Below are 21,578 nucleotides of genomic sequence, written 5' to 3'. Positions count from 1 at the left end.
TTTGAAGAGAGATAACAGAGGAGGTGACCTCTGAAACAGAACCATCTCCAATTGAGAGGGTTTTAGAGTTGTTTCCAGCCTCTCCAAGCATAGGCATACTTCACAGGAGGCTGCAGACGCTGGTTCCCTTGGCCACATTGCTTCTGATGCGCTCGCCATCCCCTTCACCTGCACCGCTGGCCTGTGCTCTGGGGGTACTGCAGCCCCTTCGGAGATGCTCACTTCTTAAGCTGGTGGGCAGACCAGTATCTACCCCGGGAAAGGTTTTAGCTTGGGGGGATGAGGAGAGCCTCAGCTGGTGGCTTCAAAATGCTTTTTGCTTGGGTAGTGTTGTTTTGGTTTTTAGAAATATCTTCACACTACAGGTCCAGCCACTGCCTAAGTTCCTGGGAATTTCATGGAGCAATGCACAATAGATTGGTACTTAAATTGTTCATAAATTATAGTGTGATAAAAAAATTATAGTGTGATGAGAGCTCCAGGAGAGCTCAATCTGGGGTGGGAAAGACAGTTACCTAATAATTACAATACAGCAATTATTATACTATCAAGTTGGTGGGAACCCAAGGGTAGGAGTTGACAATCCTGGCTATGCCACATGGTAATGAAATGGAGCAGGACTCCATGGTCCTTCCCCCCATGTCCTCAGCCAGCCTCCCCCCAACCCCCGCCCTGTGGAAAAACTTCAACCAAAGAATAAACATCATCAGAAAAATCAGAAAATGCAGAAGAAGAAAAAACAATCCAACAAGACTAAATAAGAGTTTAGTATTTAAGCATGGTTAAGGAACTTTAGTTCCTTCTCAGGGGTTATAGCTAATATTCTGAGCCACATCCAATGAGCTGTCTTGTAGATATTTAAATACCACCCCCATCACATGGCAGAAGTTATCTACATGATAGCCAGACTGTAGCTGTGACATAAACTGCCACAATTCTGAGAATTGGCCTCAAGGAAATAGGAACAAATCAATCTTGGAAGTGAAGGTTAATTGTACTTAAAATAATCAAGATGACGCTAGTCAGACCACTGATGACCAACTTCAAGATGACTGTCAGAGCTGACTGTTCTGTTTCTGCATGTAGCCCCCTCTCTCAGCCTATAAAAGCTTTGTCCACTGGTTGTGTGTGTGTGGGGTGACCGCCATCTCCCCAATTTCAGTTCAGTTCAGTCTCTCAGTCGCGTCCGACTCTTTGCAATTCCATGAACCGCAGCATTCTAGGCCTCCCTGTCTATCACCAACTCCCAGAGTTTACCCAAACTCATGTCCATTGAGTCAGTGATGCCATCCAACCATCTCATCCTCTGTCCTCCCCTTCTCATCCTGTCCTCAATCTTTCCCAGCATCAGGGTCTTTTCCAATGAGTTAGCTCTTCGCATCAGGTGGCCAAAGTATTGGAGTTTCAGCTTCAGCATCAGTCCTTCCAATGAACACCCAGGACTGATCTCCTTTAGGACGGACTGGTTGGATCTCCTTGCACTCCAAGGGACTCTCAAGAGTCTTCTCCAACACCACAGTTCAAAAGCATCAATTCTTTGGTGCTCAGCTTTCTTTATAGTCCAACTCTCACATCCATACATGACTACTGGAAAAACCATAGCCTTGACTAGGTGGACCTTTGTTGGCAAAGTAATGTCTCTGCTTTTTAATATGCTGTCTAGGTTGGTCATAAATTTCCTTTCAAGGAGTAAGCATCTTTTAATTTGATGGCTGCAATCACCATCTGCAGTGATTTTGGAGCCCCAAAAGATAAAGTCTGCCACCATTTCCACTGTTTCCCCATCTATTTGCCATGAAGAGCAATATTGCATAGGAATCTAGAATGTTAGGTCCATGAATCAAGGCAAATTGGAAGTGGTCAAACAGGAGATGGCAAGAGTGAACATCGACATTCTAGGAATCAGCAAACTAAGATGGACTGTAATGGGTGAATTTAACTCAGGTGGCCATTATATCTACTACTGCGGACAGGAATCCCTTAGAAGAAATGGAGTAGCCATCATAGTCAACAAAAGAATCCGAAATACGGTGCTTGGATGCAATATCAACAACAGAATTATCTCTGTTCATTTCCAAGAGAAACCATTAAATATCATGGTAATCCAAGTCTATGCCCCGACCAGTAACGCTGAAGAAGCTGAAGTTGAATGGTTCTATGAAGACCTACAAGACCTTTTAGAACTAACACTCAAAAAAGATGTCCTTTTCATTAGAGGGGACTGGAATGCAAAAGTAGGAAGTCAAGAAACACCTGGAGTAACAGGCAAATTTGGCCTTGGAGTACAGAATGAAGCAGGGCAAAGGCTAATAGAGTTTTGCCAAGAGAACTCACTGGTCATAGAAAACAACCTCTTCCAACAACACAAGAGAAGATTCTACACGTGGACATCACCGGATGGCCAACACCAAAATCAGATCAATCATATTCTTTGCAGCCAAAGATGGAGAAGCTCTATACAGTCAGCAAAAACAAGACCAGGAGCTGACTGTGGCTCAGATCATGAATTCCTTATTGTCAAATTCAGACTTAAATTGAAGAAAGTGGGGGAAACCACTAGACCATTCATGTATGACCTAAATCAAATCCCTTATGATTATACAGTGGAAGTGAGAAATAGATTTAAGGGACTAGATCTGATAGAGTGCCTGATGAACTATGGATGGAAGTTAGTGACATTGTACAGTAGGCAGGGATCAAGACCATCCCCAAGAAAAATAAATGCAAAAAAAGCAAAATGGCTATCTGAGGAGGACTTACAAATAGCTGTGAAAAGAAGAGAAGTGAAAAGCAAAGGAGGAAAGGAAATATATACCCCATTTGAATGCAGAGTTTCCCCCAAGTTGCCAGCATCCAAAATAAAGCACATTTTCTTCTCCACCAGCCTTGTCTCTTTATTGGCTTTTGAGAAGCAAGCAGTGTGATCCCACTTTCACTTATAGAAATAGAGGAAAGTTTCCTACAGGAGGTTGTAAGAGGTTTTCCTGCAAGAAAAGTAGGAATTTTCCAAAAGTAGAAGAGAAAGGATATTGTAGGCAGAGGGAACTGAAAATACAAAGATCAAGAGATGGGAGCTATTAATAACTTGACATAGATGGTGTTTTCCATTTACATCACATATTCTACTGGCGTTACTTATATCAACGTATTTAAACCTCACAACCCAACGCAGAGGATATTTTTTTATCTCCCCATCTGCAGTGAAACTGAATCAAACAGGAAGGCGGTTGGTTGCCCAGGAAAATTGAACAATTAAGTAACAGGCTCGATTCATTCACCAGCAGTGTTAGTTGGTGTCTTGAAGACTTTTGCTTTAGTCGGAGATATTTCAGTTAGATGGGTTAACTTGCCTATGACGTCGCCTTCTGTGGAGGACAGTGAAAGACTCTGGCTATAATAGGAACACTCACTGTGCCAGCAGAGCCATGCATTTCCCAAATACCATGATTTCACGAGCTGCAAAGCAGCTATTTACACCTGTTCTCTCTCCCGACGTTCTATTTCTGGACTCCATTTCCCAGCATTCCCGCGCTCTCAGAGACCCGAGGCCTGGAGGAGCGTGAGCCGCAATGGTTTCCGGGAAATGTGGTCCAGTTTGCGAAACCGAGTTTAAAGTACCGGGACTTGTGGCACCGCGCAGGCGCTCTCCGGGGCTCGAAGGAGGGCGGGAAGGCCTGGCCGCCTTGCACCACCCGCGGGGGCGCACAGGTGAGTTCCGATCTGGCGGATCCTAGGGGCAGCAGCTGGGTGTGGGCTGCCCCAAGCAGGCAGGCAGGCACGTAGGGGGCGGGCCAGAGTCCGCCTGGGTGGGAGGGGAAGGGCGCTGTGGGCAGCGCCCCGCCCCCTCCTGCCGCTCGCGAGGCGGCCCCAGAGCCGACTGCCTTCCACTCAGCGCGCAGCAATTGGGCGCCTGCTGTTTTCGAGGAGTCTATCCGAGTGCGGAAATGTTGCGATTTCTTAAAAAGGACAAAGTACCAGTTCTTCACTTGGCAGGTGAAGAAAGAAGCCAAGGAGATTCTGTGGCTTCTCCCAGAACCCAGTGCTGATGAGTGGTCGACCTGGGCTCACGCCCAGGGATGTCCAACCCCAAAGCCCTAGCCTACTCTGCACGGTCACGCCCTCGGTGCCTGTCCTGATACTGAGCGTCTGTTCCCCTCTCTTTGGGTCTCATCTTCCCTCTCTAATCTCCCACCATCACCCTAATCCCCATTCTGTCTCCCTCTCTCTCCCTAGGTCTCTGCTTCTTTATCTCTGAGTCTGTCCCCTTCTCTCTCAGTCTCTGTGTGCCCCCAGCCCCCATAAGTCTCTGTGTTTTTTCTAAAAACAAAGTTTCAGTTTACTCCAAAACCATTGCATCACGATCACACGAGGAAGTGAACATCCATACAATACTATTGATTAGCTACTCTGCAAGCTTTCCTTAGATTTTGATAATTGTCCTAATGTCCTAAATGGCAAAAGAAAAATCCCATATCATGCAGTGCATTCGTGCTCCTGTTTAGTCTCCGTTAACCTGGAACAGTTCAGTCTTTTTTTGACCTTCATTCATCTCGGCAGTCCTGAATATATAACAGACTGTGTGCTTCTCCTATGGTCCCTCAGTTTAAACATGTTGAAGTTCCCTCGTGATTAGATTTAGGTCACATGCTTTTGGCAGGAATACCTTAGGAATGATGCTGTGTCCTTAACAGACCAGCAGCCTGTGATGTCAGCTTGGCCATCACCAGTCACATTGGTCTTGATCATTTGGCTAATGTGGTGTCTGCCAAGTTTCTCCGCTTAAAAATTATCTTCATTTTATAATTACAGTAGATCCCCTTCCCCTTGGAGGATACATTCCAAGATCCCCAGTGGATGGCTGAAATCTCGGAAAGTACTGAACCCTCTATATGCCATTGTTAACTAAAGAATAAAACAACCAGTTATTTTACCAGCAAAATGGGCTTATTCAGGAATAACAGAGAATTGTAATTCTGGAAAAGAAGGTTAGAGCAAAACCCATGGGAAGTCCAACAAATGAGAGAGAAACTTTATTTTATAAAGAAAAAACAAAACAAGGAATTCGGGAAGAGTTGTTTCTAACAGAAGTCCATTGGAGAAAAGTGAGAGTTCCAGCCGATTATGGTTTCTCATTGGCCTAGTTGCTGCGGTAATTTCTTGAAGGAGGAGATGCAGTGTACATCTTTTCCAGTTTTATGCGTGTCAGTCGCTAAGTTATGTCCAATTCTTTACAACTGTAGCCTCCTCTGTCTCCTCAGTCTCCTCTGTCCTTGGAATTCTCCAGGCAAGAATACTGGAGTGGGTAGCCATTCCCTTCTCCAGGGGATCTTCCTGACCCAGAGATTGAACCTGCATTACCGGCAGATTCTTTACCATCTGAACCTCCAGGGGAGCCCCACTTTAAATGAGGTTCCCCTTTATTAATTTTCACACCATGTTTTCTTCTAAGCATTTGTACCTATGATAAAGTTTTATTGATAAATTAGGCACAGTAAGAAATTAAAAATAATAAAATAGTATAACAATACACTGTAATAAAAATTTTATGAATGTCATCTCTCAAAAAATATCATTGTACAAATTTAATGCCTCTTGCATCTTAACTAAGCACTTAGGCACTGTGACTAACTTTGCAGGTTGAATTTTTTTTTTTTTTTGGCTGTGCCACGCGGCTTGCAAGATAATCCCTGACTAGGGATTGAACCCAGGGCCATGGCAGTGAAAGTGTCCTAACTACTGGATGCCAAAGAAGTCCTGAATTTCTTTTTCTTTCTTCACAATTTCACGGTTAGAAGATTAATTCTTACTGTAGGTCTTAGCAACCTCAGCATGATTTTTTCTTCTTTCCTTATTAAGTTGAAAACTTTCACCTTTTCACTTCAAGCTTCTTTTTGGCGTATTCAAGTGGCCAGCATCAGCATGACTACTCTTTAGCTTTGGGGCCATTAGTAAGGAAAATAAGAGCTACTTGAACACAGGCAGTGTGATACTTCAAGAGTCAATCAAGACAACTAAGTGGCTATCACACGGGATGGAGCTTCCCAGGTGGCTCAGTGGTAAAGAATCCACCTGCCAGCACAGGAGACATGGGTTCGATCCCTGGATCAGGAAGATCTCCTGGAGTAGGAAGTAGCAACCCATTCCAATACTTTTGCCTGGAGAATCCCATGGACAGAGGAGGCTGGTGGGCTACAGTCCATGCAGTCGCAAAAGAGTTAAGACATGACTGAGTGACTGAACATCTGACAGGATGCACTGGATAAGGAGATGATTCACACCAGGTGGGACAAAGCAGGACTGCACAATACTCAGAATGCTGTGTGATTTAAGACTGATGAATTGTTTCTTTATGGAATATCCCACTCTGTTTTTGGACCACACTTGACCTCAGGTAACTGAAATCACAGAAAGCGAAATCGTGGATAAGGGGAAACTCTGCAGTAATGAGTGACTTGTGAGGAGAGAGTTAAGACTGTGTAAGACCTTCATGAAAATTCCACCCCCTGGTTTCAGCCCTCAGGTACATGTGTTCCTGTGGAGCTAAGTGTGTACGCGTGGCTGTTTGCCACCTGTGAGGCTGAGTCTATTTCTGGACTGTGTTAGTTTCCCATTTCTGCTGTAACAAATTACCAAAACTTACTGGCTTAAAACAACAGAGCTGTAGTGTTCTCCTACAGTCCTGGAGGCCAGAAGTCTGAACTGGGTTTCAGTGGGCTGCTATCAAGATGTCAGCAGAGCCATGCCTCCCCTCACCCGAGTCTCCAGGGGAGAATCCATCTCCTTGCCTTTTCCAGCTTCCGGGGGCTGCCTGCATCCCTCGGCTAGTGGCCCCTTCCTCCAGCTTCAAAGCATGGTGCCTTGTCTCTCTGACTCCACTCCTCTTTACATCTGTCCCACCGCCTTCTCCGTGTCAGATCGACCTCTGCCTCCCTCCTATAGGGACCCTTGTGATCATGCTTAGGGTCCAACCAGATAATCCAGGATGGCCTTCTCTTCTCAAGATGCGTGACTTACTCACATCAAAAGTTCATCCTGGGGGACTTTCCTGACAGTCCGGTGGTTGAGACTTCATCTTCCAATGTGGGAGATGTGGGTTTGATCAACCTGGTCAGGCAGCTAAGATCCCACATGTCTCGTAGCCAAAAGACCAAAACATGAAACAGAAACAGTATTGTGGCAAATTCCATAAAGACTTTTAAAAATGGTCCACATAAAAAAAAATCTTTAAAATCTTATTTAAAAAAAAAAAAAGTTCATCCCAGGTCTTCTCTGGTGGTCTAGTGGCTAAGACTCTGATCTTCCAACGCAGGGGGCCCAAGTTTGATCCCTGGTTGGGGAACTAGATCCCACATACTGCAACTAAGGGTCCACATGCCGCAACTGAGACCCAGTGCAGCCAAATAAATATTTTTTAAAAGTTCATCCTGGAGATATGTTTGGGGACCATTATTCAGCCCACCTGGTCTATTGCTCATACCTATTTTCCCCACAGGCAGAAAGTCCCTCCAGGGCAGAATCACAGCTTACTCATCTCTCTGCCTTAAAACCCTAAGTGGATCCTGTTACTCACATGGGGCACAGAGCATGTTTGATGAATGAATGAAGGGGACCACAGTCTGAGCACCAGCTTCTCTGTCTCTCTTTCTTTTTTCTTTTGGCTGTGCCACGCAACATATGGGATCCTAGTTCCCTGATCAGGGATCAGATCCATACCCCATGCAGTGGAAGTGTCGAGTCTTAACCACTGAACCACCAAGGAAGTCCCTGAACACCAACTTCTCTATGTAGAGGATTCTTGAACTTGGTTTCAGTAGCTGCAATCTTTCTTTAAATGACATCTTAAGCAGGACTCCAGGATCCTGAAGCAGGATTTTGGGACAGGTAAAAGGAGCTCTGCAAAATGTGGTCCATCCATACATTGGAATATTACTCAGCCATTAAAAGGAATGAGGAAGGACTTCCCAGGCAGTCTAGTGGTTAGGACTTCACCTTCCGATGCAGGAGGCGCGGGTTCAATCCAGGGGTCTGGGAGCTGAGATCCCACATGCCTCGGGGCCAAAAACCAAGTATAAAACAGAAGCGATACTGTAATAAATTCAATAAAGACTTTAAAAATGGTCCAGATGAAAAAAATTTTTTAAAGAGAAACCATCACAATATTGTAAGTATCCTCCAATTAAAAATGAAATAGGAATGAGGCACTGATGGTGAGCTGTAACATGGAGGAGCCTTGAACACACTGTGCTGAGTGAAAGAAGCCAGACACAAAAGCTCATATGTGGGTGGCTCCATTTATGTGACATGTCCAGAATAGGCAAATGCATTGAGACAGAAAGATGAGCGATTATGGGGGGTGGGGGAGGCTGGCACGGGAGAAGCGAGAGTCAAGGGCGACTGGTTAATATCACAAGGTCTCCCTGCAGGGCGGTGGTGAACGTGTCTTGGAACTAGATAGCGCTGACGGTTGCACACCATTGTGACTGCATTAAATGCCACCAAGTTGTATATATTCAAATGGTTAAAATGGTGTATTTTCTACGTGTTTTACTACAATTTAAAAATTATAAGACACTTCTATGTATAAGATAGATAACCAACAAGGACCTACAGTAGAGCACAAGGACGTCTACTCAATATTCTGGGATAACCTGTAAGGGAAAATAACCTAAAAATAAAAACAATGAACACATATAGGTGTGTAACTGAATCACTTTGCTGTACACCTGGAGCGGACCCAGCACTGCAAATCAACTCTACTCCAATATTTAAAATTTTTTTTAAGATAAATAAAAATTGTAAGACAAAAAGGAGGGGTTGGTGGGATTTCCCTGGTGGTCCAGAGGTTAAGAATCCACCTTGCAGTGGAGGGGACACGGGTTTGATCCCTGGTCTGGGAACTAAGATCTCACATGCCGTGGAGGAACTAAGCCTGCACGCCACAACTACTGAGCTGTTGGGCCACAACTAAAGAGTCCATGTGCCACAGTGAAAGATCTCACAAGATGCCACTAAGACCCAACACAGCAAATCTGTAAAAAAGAATTAGCTCTGCGAGCAGACTTCTGGATTTGATTCTCCCTCCAACACTTGATCTTTCTGTGACCTTGAGCAATGACCTTGGCCTCTTGGGCTCGGATTTCCTCACCTGGGGATAACTGTAGCTACTTCTCTGAGAGCTGTTGTTTGGGTGCAGTGGGCTGAACCCCTTGATTGTGAATGGTGATGGTTACAGAATGGAGGCCTCAGGCAGCCTGCCCTGAGCCTCTGCCTTGGCTCTCAGGAGAGCAGGGGCCCCTCTGTCACGAGGCGTCTTTGGCAAAGTGTCTGTCCAAGCCAGAACTGACGCCCTCTCTGCTCTGTCTTCCTCTAGTAGCTTTGTGGACTCAGGCCTGGTCCTTCCTTTTGGAGATGCATTCCTGGGACCCTGCAATGGCCATCAGGACCCTGACGAGCAAGGGCCAGGTGAGTCTGGGCTCCCTCTTCCCGGAGATAACTTGTGGGCCCTAGAGGGCCTCCCTGCCTCTGTGTGTGCCCTCAAGACCTTCTGCCTCTCTCAGTACTAGGAAAGATACAATGATGGGATTTCTCTGAAACTGGGAGGTGCGGGGTGAGGCACAGGATGCTCTGAACTGGGTAGGGTGTTAGATGAGGTCTAAAAATCAGTCATCTAACGCTCAGCAGCCTTTTGGTTACCAGGTAAAGTGGGTAGTGATGGCTTTGCTTCACCCCTGAGCCTTAGTGAGTGAGGGTTGGGATCCGAGTAGGAGTCTAGGATGGAGTGTGACTTAGGGATAGCTCTGGCACACAATGACTTGGTAGTTTTTTAAGTGTTTCTCAGGGTTGTCATGTACAGGTGTGTAGGTTACGCACTACACAAGGGCACCTCATCTCAATGGCATGATTAGCATATCCTCCCTCATACATCGGTGTATTTATTATAGCAATTTACACGCAGATGGCAGTCAACTGTCATATGCTAGAAATAATTGGTGTAGTATAACAACTTTCCACTAGATGGCGGTAAAGACGGGGGACCGTGTTCTATACGGTTGGCCAAAAAGTTCGTTCGAGTTTTTGCCACCCTAATCTGCCGAGTCAGAATTTCAGGCCAGAGAGCAAGTGGTAGGCTCTTGACCCATGACTTGTCCCACCCCAGGATCCTAGAAAGACATGCCCCTCTGTGATGTAATATTGGCCCTTGCAGGAATCAGTGACCTTCAAAGACGTGGCCGTGGACTTCACCCTGGAGGAGTGGGGCTGCCTGGGGCCTGGCCAGAGAGAGCTGTATCCGGACGTGATGCTGGAGAACTACCAGAACCTTCTGTCTTTGGGTGAGGCTCTGCCTCCTGCCGTCCTCTCATGGCCTCTATGCCCACCCACTGCTTAACTGTGGGCATTCCTTCACTGGGGTCCTCTCTGTTCCTCTCCCGGGCTCTTGCTGGGTGGCCCATTCATCTGTCTCTCCAATGGCTTCTCCCAGAATCCCAGGCCCCGAGTCTTCCGCCTGTCCCACCGACCCTTCAGCCAGTGCCCCTGCCTTCTGCTTCTTTTTAAAAAAATTTTATTGTAATCTAGTTGATTTACAATGTTAATTTCTGCTATGCACCCAAGTGACTCAGTTACACATATATATATCCTTTTTCACATTCTTTTCCATTTTGGTTTGTCACAGGATGTTGAATAGAGTTCCCTGTGCTATACAATAGGACCTTCTTTATCCATTCTATATATAATAGTTTGCATCTGCTAATCCCAAACTCCCATTCCTTCCCTCCCACCCCCCCTCAACCCTTGGCAATCACAAATCTGTTCTCTATGTCTATGAGTCTGTTTGTTTCATAGAATGAAACATCTGTTTCATTTGCCCTGTACTCGCATTACCCCAATCTCTGCCTCTTATCTTCACCTGGCCTTTTTCCCTCCCAATGTGTCTGTGTGTGTCTATTCTTATAAGGACCGCAGTCATTAGAATTAGGGTCCACCCTAATCCATTAGGACCTCATCTTAATTAGTTACATCTGCAAAGCCCCTCATTCCAAATAAGGTCACGTGCTGAGGTCCCTGGGGACTCACTTCCCCCCACTGCAGGAAGAGAGGAATTGTTTGTTTAGTTGCTAAGTCATGTTCAACTCTTTGTGATTCCATGGACTATATAGCCCACCAGGCTCCTCTGTCCATGGGATTATCTAGGCAAGAATACTGGAGTAGTGTGCCGTTTCCTTCTCCAGGAATGTCCCCACTCAGGAATCAAACCAGCATCTTCTGCATTGGCAGGAAGATTCTTTACAACTGAGCCACCTGGGAAACCCAAAGACAGCAGGTCTGGGGAAAAAAAAATCAGATGAGATGAATTTTAGTTATCTGTTTTGTGGCACCCAATCTAGCCAAAGTATGATCATGTGGGCACATGTTGACATCATAATACCCAATTAATTATTCATGAGATCATTTTCTTTTTTCTCCATGTCAAGTCTTCAGAATGTGGTGTGTATTTTGCATTCAACTTGAACACAGAGCTGGAAGCTTAAACAGTGACGTCGGGGCTCAGGCTCTCTCTGGAATGGAGTAGGCACTCAGTAATCAAGTTTTGTGTTGGCCATTAGATCATCCAGTCATTAGGCATCCAATGTATGCATCTCCTCTATAGACCCAGAGCCTGGAGCCCAGCCCTGAGGCCTCCCTGTAACCATGGCCTCCATGGCCTAGTCTTGTGTCTTTTCCAGGGGCAGGGTTTCCTGGGGCCAAACCCGATGTGATCTCCCGTCTGGAGCGAGGGAAAGAGCCCAGGATGGAGAGGAGAGAAACCCAGCAAGTTACCTGTCCAGGTGGGTAAGTGTGTCTAGCAGGTGTGAGACATCTTCCCACCCCATCTGTTGTGATCAGTGATGGTTATTCAAGAGTGAGGGAATGTAATATACAGGCTGTCACTGCGGGCCCTGGATTTGAATCCAAGCTCCACTACTTCCTGGCTCTGTAACCTTCAGGCAAGTCATTTAGCCCTTGTGTACCTCACTTTCCTCATCTGCAAAATGGGATCAATGATAGTACCTGGAATTGGAAAGAATAAGTGAGTTAACACATAGAGGGCAGCCTGGAGCTTCTCACCCAGGAAACCCCATGCTCAGACTAGGCTCCAGTGGTTATCATTGTGGTACCCAGAAGTGGTGCCTGGCCTGACATGTTAGGAGACAGGAAGAAGCCAGATTTCTGCCCCTACTAACCCACAACCTCATCAGAGGAGGGGACAGAAGCATCTCTGTTTCCATCACTGTCCTCCTGTTACGGGACCAGGACTTGCCCCCTCCCCCCCCTTCAATCATCACATCAGGCTCCAGTCCTGTCCCTCCTGTCCCTTCTCTTTGTCCAGTTCTGCTCCCCCTCTCCCACAGCACTGGCTCGAGGCCTCAGCAACCCTTACCCTCACCCCAGCCTCCTCCCTGGCCTCCCAGCTTCTGGTCTTACACCCTATGGTTCATCTCACAAACAGCCCCAGAGCCCATCCCTCCCCTGCCCACAGCCCTCCTGTGACTCCCCAGTGACCTGAGTCAGAGTCCTAGCCCAAACCTGCTACTCGAGGCCCTACATGGTCCAGCCCGTTCTATCTCTGGCCTCATCTCTCATCACCATCCACCTGTGGTGATACCCTACACCGTACGTCACTCACCAAAGCCCCTGTCCCTCCCTGAACTTGAACGTGTGTTCCCACTTTGGGTCTTCGCATATGTTGTTCCCTCTGCCTGAAACACCCTTCCCTGCTTTGTCTGCCTGGCAAACCCCTTTCATGTTCCTCAAGGATACAGGTCTCCTCTTCCAGGAGGCCTTCCTTGACTTCCAGGCTGAGTGACCTGCCCCTTCTTGGTGCTTTCACGGCTGCTTGCTTGAGCTACTATTAATGCAGTGGTTCATGCGGCAGTGGGAGTGTGCGCCCTAGAGCCAGACTCTCTGAGTTCGAATCTAAGCTCTGCCACTGACAGGCCATGTGACTGTGGGCAAGTGACTTAAGCTCTGTGTGCTTATATGTAAAGTGGGACACTAATAGTACCCACTTCACTGAGTTTCTTATGAGGACTAAGAGAACTCTGGACTCTTGAGACTCAAGTGGGTTTCCATGGATGAGATCATCTCCCATATGTCTTTGAAGTTCACATCAGTAGAGAAAAGCACATTCACGTGACTCTTGCAGAGAGGATGACTCAGAAGCCCACATGCGTGCTAAGTCACTTCACTTGTGTCCGACTCTTTGCAACCCCATGGACTCTAGCCTACCTGGCTCCTATAGGAGAATCCATGGGATTCTCCAGGAAAGAATACTGGCATGGATTGCCATGCTCTCCTCCAAGGGATCTTCCTGGCCCAGGGGTCAAACCCATGTCTCTAAGGTCTCCTGCATTAGCAGGCAGGTTTTTCACCACTAGCGCCACCTGGGAAGCCCTTTACCCACACACATATTTGTTATATATTTTGCTGTAGAAACTTTGGGCATTCAACTTGTTAGTCATGTAAATCTTTCCAGAAAAAAATCACCAAATGAGTGGATGGTGGTGGGATCACTTCCAGAGATATGACAACTAAATGCAGTGTGGGATTTTGAAAATAATCATGATGTCATTGGATTAGGCAATGGTTTCTTAGATATGACATCAAAGGAACAAGCGGCGAAAGAAAACATAAATCAGACACCATCAAAATTTTAAATTTTTTTGCTTCAAAGACACTGCAAAGAAAAGGCAACCCACAGAACACAGGACACATTTTGTAAATTATATGTCTGGCAAGCAGCTGATAATTCATACAACTCAATAATAAAAAAATCTCGTTAAAAATAGGGTGGCTTCCCTGGTGGTCCAGTGGCTAAGACACCACACTCCCAGTGCATGGGCTAGTTTCCCTCCTTGATCAGGAAACTAGATCTCACCTGCCACAACTAAGAGTTTGCATGCTGCAGTTAAAGATCCTGAGTGCTGCGGCTAAGACCCGGTGCAGCCAAATAAATAAATACAAGGAAAAAAGTGGGCCAAGGATCTCAATAGCCATTTTCTTCAAAGACACACAAATGTTCAACAAACACATGAAAAGATGCTCTAACATTAGCCTATGTATGTGCATGCTAAGTTGCTTCAGCCCACATCTGACTTTTTGCAACCCTACGGACTGTAGCCCAGCAGTCTCCTCTGTCCATGGGATTCTCCAGGCAAGGATACTGGAGTGGGTTGCTCCACTGGAGGGTGGAGTGCCCTCCTCCAGGGAATCTTCCCAACCCAGGGATCAAACATGTGTCTCTTACATCTCTTGCATTGGCAGGTGTGTTCTTTACCACTAGCACCACCTGGGAAGCCCAACATTAGCATATACCTGCTACATAACCAGCCATGGTGACGTCCACAAACCAGGCACCAGGTGGACATCATGAATCCTCCACGTACAGTAAACAGTGCTGACAGCCTAGCACATCTTGACCCATGGTTTCGAGCACACAGAAAAAGATAATTAACCTGTAGCTATGTAAACATCCCAGGAGTTCAGTGCTCAGAGCTTAGCCAAGTGTCATTGCCATGGTTACAGAGATAAAAACTGAGTAAAGTGGACCTTCTGTGTTAACTCTTTACAGCAGTGGTATGAGAATGCTCCTACCATCCTCATTTGCCAACACTGAATAGTTTTTAATATTTTCCAATCTAAAAAGTATCAAATGGCATCTGAGTAACTTGACCTTTTCAGAGAAGGCAATGGCAACCCACTCCAGTACTCTTGCCTGGAAAATCCCATGGACAGACGAGCCTGGTAGGCTGCAGTCCATGGGGTCACTAGGAGTTGGACACAACTGAGAGACTTCACTTTCACTTTTCACTTTCATGCATTGGAGACAGAAATGGCAACCCACTCCAGTGTTCTTGCCTGGAGAATCCCAGGGACGGGGGACCCTGGTGGGCTGCCGTCTATGGGGTTGCACAGAGTCGGACACGACTGAAGTGACTTACCACCACCAGCAGCAGCAGCAGCAGCAATTTGACTTTTTAGACTACCACTAATGTTGAGCAGCTTTTTACAGTATATCAGCCACTTGTTTTTCTGTAGAATGTCGGTTCACATTCCTGCTTCACGATTTCATTAGACTATTTCTCTTTTTCTTATTGATTTGTGAAAATGTGTTAAATATTATGGCTAAGAAACGACTATGCACATAAACTGCTTTGCCACTCAATTTTTTGTGTGTTTAGAGTATACTGAGTCCATCCTTCTGTGTCACAACATGAGTCTACCTCATGCCTTTTGAACTAGCAATATGAACTTGGAAATCTTTTTGAGATTACAATGCCATAACTAAATAATCAGCTTCTTTTGTCCTGGGACAGATGAAGTTGATATTTTCCATTTCTTTTAGACTTGGAGACAAGCTCTGCAACCAATCAGGAGATGCTTCTAAAAAAGAATATTTCTGAAGAGGTGGCTTCCCCAATGGCAAAGATGGAGGGAATTTTAAGGGCAGTGCTTGGAGACGCCAAGCTGGGGGAGTCCTGGACACGTGGCTGTCAGCTGGAAGACCAGGGCAAGCAGGCGAGGTGTTTGAGGTGGTTGTTCGCTACTCCCAGGGAAGATACCCATGGGGAGAGGGGCCTTGGCTGCAATGAGCTTAGGAGAAGCTTCAAGAGGACCTCAGCCTTCATCAGGAAGCAAAGAGTGCCTGGGGGAGAGAGGCCTCAGAAGTGGACCGGGTCAAGAAAGAGCCTCAAATGCCAAAGGTCCTTTGTAGAGAAGAAACCATTTAACTGCACAGAATGTGGGAAAGCCTTCGTCTACCATTCTGACTACATTCTACACCAGAGAATTCACACTGGAGAGAAGCCCTACAAGTGTAACGAGTGCGGGAAGACTTTCAGCAACAGCTCGTATTTCATCCAGCACCACATGATCCACACAGGAGAGAAGCCCTACGCCTGCAACGAGTGCGGCAAGACCTTTACCCAGAGCTCATCACTCACTGAGCAGCAGAGGATCCACACTGGAGAAAAACCCTACAAATGCAAGGAGTGTGGGAAAGCCTTCACCCAGAGTTCCTCCCTCATCAAGCACCAGAGATGCCACACAGGGGAGAAACCCTATAAATGCCACCAGTGTGGGAAGTTCTACTCCCAGGTGTCCCACCTCACCCGCCACCAGAAAATCCACACAGGAGAGAAGCCCTACAAGTGCAAAGAGTGTGGCAAGGCTTTCTGTCACACCTCCCTGACTCAGCACCAGACAATCCACACCGGAGAGAAACCCTACAAGTGTAACGAGTGCGGGAAGACTTTCAGCCACAACTCATCTCTGACGCAGCACCAGCGAGTTCACACTGGAGAGAAACCTTATGAGTGCCCTGAGTGTGGCAAAGCCTTCAGCCACAGTTCATCGCTGATTCAGCATCAGAGAATTCATACTGGTGAGAAGCCCTATGAGTGTCACGATTGCGGGAAGGCTTACACCCAGATCTCCCACCTCATGAGGCACCAGAGTATTCACATAGGGGAGAAACCCTATGTATGTAATGAGTGTGGAAAGGCTTTTGGTCACACCTCCTCCTTTACTCAACACCAGACAGTTCACACTGGTGAAAAGCCCTACAAGTGTAACAAATGCGGGAAAACCTTCAGCCAGAACTCCTCGCTTACATGCCACCAGCGAATTCACACCGGGGAGAAGCCCTATGAGTGTAAAGTTTGCAGGAAGGCATACACCCAGATCTCCCATCTCATTCAGCACCAGAGGACTCACACTGGAGAGAAACCTTATGAGTGCTGTGAGTGTGGGAAAGCCTTTAGCCGGAGTACCCATCTTATCGAGCATCAGAAGATCCACACGGGTGAAAAACCCTATAAGTGTAAGGAGTGTGGGAAAATGTTCAGTCACAGCTCATCCCTCACTCAACACCAGAGAATTCACACTGGTGAGAAGCCCTATGCCTGTAAGGAATGTGGGAAAGCCTTCAACCAGAGCATCCACCTTACTCAACACCAGAGGATTCACACTGGGGAGAAGCCCTACAAGTGTAAGAACTGTGGGAAAACGTATACCCAGATCTCACACCTCATTCAACACCAGAAAGTTCACAGGGGTGGCAAGCACTCTGCATGTAACAAATATGGAGAGGATTTCAACTGGGGATCACACCTGGCAGAACACCAGAGACTTCATACTATGCATGGTGGCTATGTCTGTGGTGATTTTGAAAAAGCCATTTCTTAGAGCATGCAGCTCGCTGATCAGAGAACTCATGCTGACTAGAGAGCCTGTGAGTGAAACAGACTAGCGATTCTGCTGTTGAAGTCCATTCAACCTTCATCAGCAGTTGTAACTTCCTCCCAGAGAGGAGCCCTAACACTATGTATTGAGAGAGTTGGTTCCTTTATTTTCCTAGAAGGAGGATGGCACCATTTATCACCAGCTGGGACAGCTTCTGATCATTTAAAGGGCTTCACTCTAAAACCCTGGCTTCCCCTCTATTTCTCAGCTTTTCAGTGTCTCCAGGTGGTGGTAAGTATGGGGTGGTCTAAATGAGATGCATCTTCATCTGGGATCTTTAATAAGGTCTCTCAGTTTTCTGCTGTTTCTCCCTTTCTGTTCTTATGAAGTATATGAAAACTGAAAATGTTAGTCATTCATGTCCAAGTCATGAGTCATGTCAAGAGTCATGTCCAACTCTTTGCAACCTCTTGGACTATAGGCCACCAGGCTCCTCTGATGGAATTTTCCAGGCAATACTGGAGTGGGTTCCTGGGTTGGGAATATCCCTTGGAGGAGGGCATAGCAACCCACTCCGGTATTCTTGCTGGGAAAATCCCATGGACAGAGGAGCCTGGTAGGCTTCAGTCCATGGAATGGCAAAGAGACACAACTGAAGTGACTGAGCATGGTATGGCACACCTAAAATATTTATAGGTATAATCACAGATACGTGATTTTATAAACAACTTTTAACGATATAATGTGAATATTTTCCCATGACAATGCAAAAAATATATATAGTACATATTGTACAAACATAATATATATACATGTGTACATATCTGTGTCATCATTTGCCATTTTTAACAGCTGCATAATATTTCATGCTAGAGTTTCTTGAATTTATTTAACCAACCTCTGTTAATGGATATTTGTTTTATTTACTTTTTCATCATTGGACATACATTATTTAACACTTGTGCAAATTATCCCCATAAGATGAATTCCTAGAAGTAAGCTTATGGGATCACAGAATGTCCATATTTAAAATTTTGATAGTTATTGCTAAATAATCCTCAGAAAAGGATGAACCAATTTACATGACTCCTGAAAGTCTATGTGAGTGCCTGTTTCTTTGTTCCTCCATGTTGTTCATAAATACTCAGTATTAGTCTCATTATTTTTAACATTTCTAATCTAATAAGTAAAATATCCTATTGATAGGGAAATTAATGATCTTTTTATACACTTATTGATATTTTGTCTTCTTCAAATTGCTTACTTGTGTATTTTGCCCATTTTTAATTAGGCTGCATTTTTTAATCGATTTATAGGAACAAGTCTATGTATTACACATATTAATTCTTTGGTATTTTGTTTGTTATTTCTCTTAGAGTTGCTTATAGTATATTTGGCTATATAGAGTTTTTAAATTTCTATGTATTCAATTCTATTTTCTTTCCTATTTCTTGGATAAACTGTCATGCTAAGAAAGACCTTCCTCATACCCAAGATTATGAAAAAAGTTTTCCTATATTTTATTCTAGTACTTTTATGATTTTTAACAATTAAATTTTTATTCCTTCTGCATTTATTATGTCTTATGGTATAAATCAATTTCTAGAAATCACTTGCACTGATTCCTTGGCCAGTGGCCCCTTCATCCTTAATGTCAGCAGCGTGGCATCTTTAAATAACTCATCAGAATATATTCCACAACATATGTAACTTTCTCAGCACTTTTGGTCCACTCCCTTCTCAAAGACTCACCCCTCCTTTACTAACATACTGGTGTAGAATAATTGGATTTTTAGTCTAAGAGAACCCAATTTTGAATCTTGCCTTTGCCGTTGTCTTGCTGACTGATCATTTCTTTGTACTTAAAATGAGATAGTAAGCTATATTACAAATACGTCTGGGTTTCAGGTAACAGAAAACTCAAAACTACCCAAACAAGAAAGACAGTTTAGGGTTTCCCTGGTGATTCAGTGGTTTAAAAAAAAAGAAATCTGCCCCTCAGTGTAGGAGAAACGAGTCTGATCCCTAGTCTGGGAAGATTCTACATGCCACAGAGCAACTAAGTCCATGTGCAGCAACTATTGAGCCTGTGCTCTAGGGCCTGGGAGTTGCAACTGCTGAAGCCCATGTGCCCTAGATCCTGTGCTCTCCAACCAGAGAAGCCACTACAATAAACCTGCACACTGCAAACAGAGAGTAATGCATGCAACAATGAAGACCCAGCACAACCAAAAATAAAGCTGACCTACATATAGGTTTCTAAAGAGGCAGGTCAGGTGGTCTGGTATTCCCGTCTCTTTCAGAATTTTCCACAGTTTATTGTGATCCACACAGTCAATAATACAAAACTGAAGCTTGTGTTACTTTTTGTCTCACTCTTCATTGTAAGGGGGCTTCCCTGGAGGCTCAGACAGTAAAGAAGCCTCTTGCAATTCAGGAGACCTGTATTTGATCCCTAGGTGGGGAAGATCCCCTGGAAAAGGGAATGGCTACCCTCTCCAGTATTCTTGCCTGGAGAATTCTATGGCCAGAGGAGCCTGGTGGGCTACAGTCCATGGGGTTGCAGAGTTGGACACCACTGAGTGACTAACAAAAGAGTCTGAAATGCAGTACTTGGATGCAATCTCAAAAACAACAGAATGATCTCTGTTCATTTCCAAGGCAAACCATTCAATATCATGGTAATCCAAGTCTATGCCCCAACCAGTAATGCTGAAGAAGCTGAAGTTGAGCGGTTCTATGAAGACCTACAAGACCTTCTAGAACTAACATCCAAAAAAGATGTCCTTTTCATTACAGGGGACTGGAATGCAAAAGTAGGAAGTCAAGAAACACCTGGAGTAACAGGCAAATTTGGTCTTGGAGTACAGAATGAAGCAGGGCAAAGGCTAATAGAGTTTTGCCAACAGAATGCACTATGGCTCAGATCATGAACTCCTTATTGCCAAATTCAGACTTAAATTGAAGAAAGTAGGGAAAACCACTAGACCATTCAAGTATGACCTAAATCAAATCCATAATGATTATATAGTGGAAGTGAGAAATAGATTTAAGGGACTAGATCTGATAGAGTGCCTGATGAACTATGGATGGAGGTTTGTGACATTGTACAGGAGGCAGGGAGCAAGACCATCCCCAAGAAAAATAAATGCAAGAAAAAGCAAAATGGCTGTTTGAGGAGGCCTTACAAATAGCTGTGAAAAGAAGAGAAGCAAAGAGCAAAGGAAAAAAGGAAAGATATACCCATCTGAATGCAGAGTTCCAAAGAATAGCAAGGAGAGATAAAAAAGCCTTCCTCAGTGATCAATGCAAAGAAATAGAGGAAAACAATAGGATGGGAAAGACTAGAGATCTCTTCAAGAAAATTAGAAATACCAAGGGAACATTTCATGCAAAGATGGGCTCACTAAAGGGCAGAAATGGTATGGACCTAACAGAAGCAGAAGATATTAAGAAGAGGTGGCAAGAATACACAGAAGAACTGTATAAAAAAGATCTTCATGACCCAGATAATCATGATGGTGTGATCACTCACCTAGAGCCAGACATCCTGGAATATGAAGTCAAGTGGGCCTTAGGAAGCACCACTACGAACAAAGCTAGTGGGAGCAATGTAATTCCAGCTGAGCTATTTCAAATCCTAAAAGATGATGCTGTGAAAGTGCTGCACTCAATATGCCAGCAAATTTGGAAAACTCAACAGTGGCCACAGGACTGGAAAAGGTCAGTTTTCTTTCCAATCCTAAAGGAAGACAATGTCAAAGAGTGCTCAAACTACAGTACAATTGTACTCATCTCATACATTAGCAAAGTAATGCTCAAAATTCTCCAAGCCAGCCTTCAACAGTACGTGAACTGTGAACTTCCAGATGTTCAAGCTGGATTTAGAAAAGGCAAAGGAACCAGAGATCAAATTGCCAACATCCATTGGATCATAGAAAAAGCAAGGGAGTTCCAGAAAAACATCCATTTCTCCTTTATTGACTATGCCAAAGCCTTTAACTGTGTGGATCTCAATAAACTGTGGAAAATTCTTAAAGAGATGGGAATACCAGACCACCTGACCTGCCTCTTGAGAAATCTGTATGCAGGTTAGGAAGCAACAGTTAGAACTGGACATGGAACAACAGACTGGTTCCAAATCGGGAAAGGAGTACGTCAAGGCTGTATATTGTCACCCTGCTTATTTAACTTATATATATATATATATGCAAAGTACATCATGAGAAACGCTGGGCTGGAAGAAGCACAAGCTGGAATCAAAATTGCCAGGAGAAATATCAATAATCTCAGATATGCTGATGACACCACCCTTATGGCAGAAAGTGAAGAAGAACTAAAGAGGCTCTTGATGAAAG

General features: G+C 44.9%; 1 protein-coding gene across 1 annotated transcript; it reads left to right on the top strand.

The window, feature by feature from the left end:
- The first annotated feature begins 3,554 nt into the window (after positions 1-3,554).
- LOC102388998 (zinc finger protein 260) lies at positions 3,555-18,796 on the top strand. The gene is made up of 5 exons (XM_044931364.1): positions 3,555-3,708; positions 9,371-9,462; positions 10,205-10,331; positions 11,724-11,825; positions 15,383-18,796. The coding sequence occupies exons 1-5, from the start codon at positions 3,570-3,572 to the stop codon at positions 17,221-17,223; spliced, it is 2,301 nt and encodes a 766-aa protein (XP_044787299.1). The 5' UTR covers positions 3,555-3,569; the 3' UTR covers positions 17,224-18,796.
- Positions 18,797-21,578: the final 2,782 nt, after the last annotated feature.

Source organism: Bubalus bubalis, chromosome 18 (genome assembly GCF_019923935.1).
Source record: "Bubalus bubalis isolate 160015118507 breed Murrah chromosome 18, NDDB_SH_1, whole genome shotgun sequence".
Taxonomy (NCBI): domain Eukaryota; kingdom Metazoa; phylum Chordata; class Mammalia; order Artiodactyla; family Bovidae; genus Bubalus; species Bubalus bubalis.
This window is presented reverse-complemented; position numbering and strand designations above follow the sequence as displayed.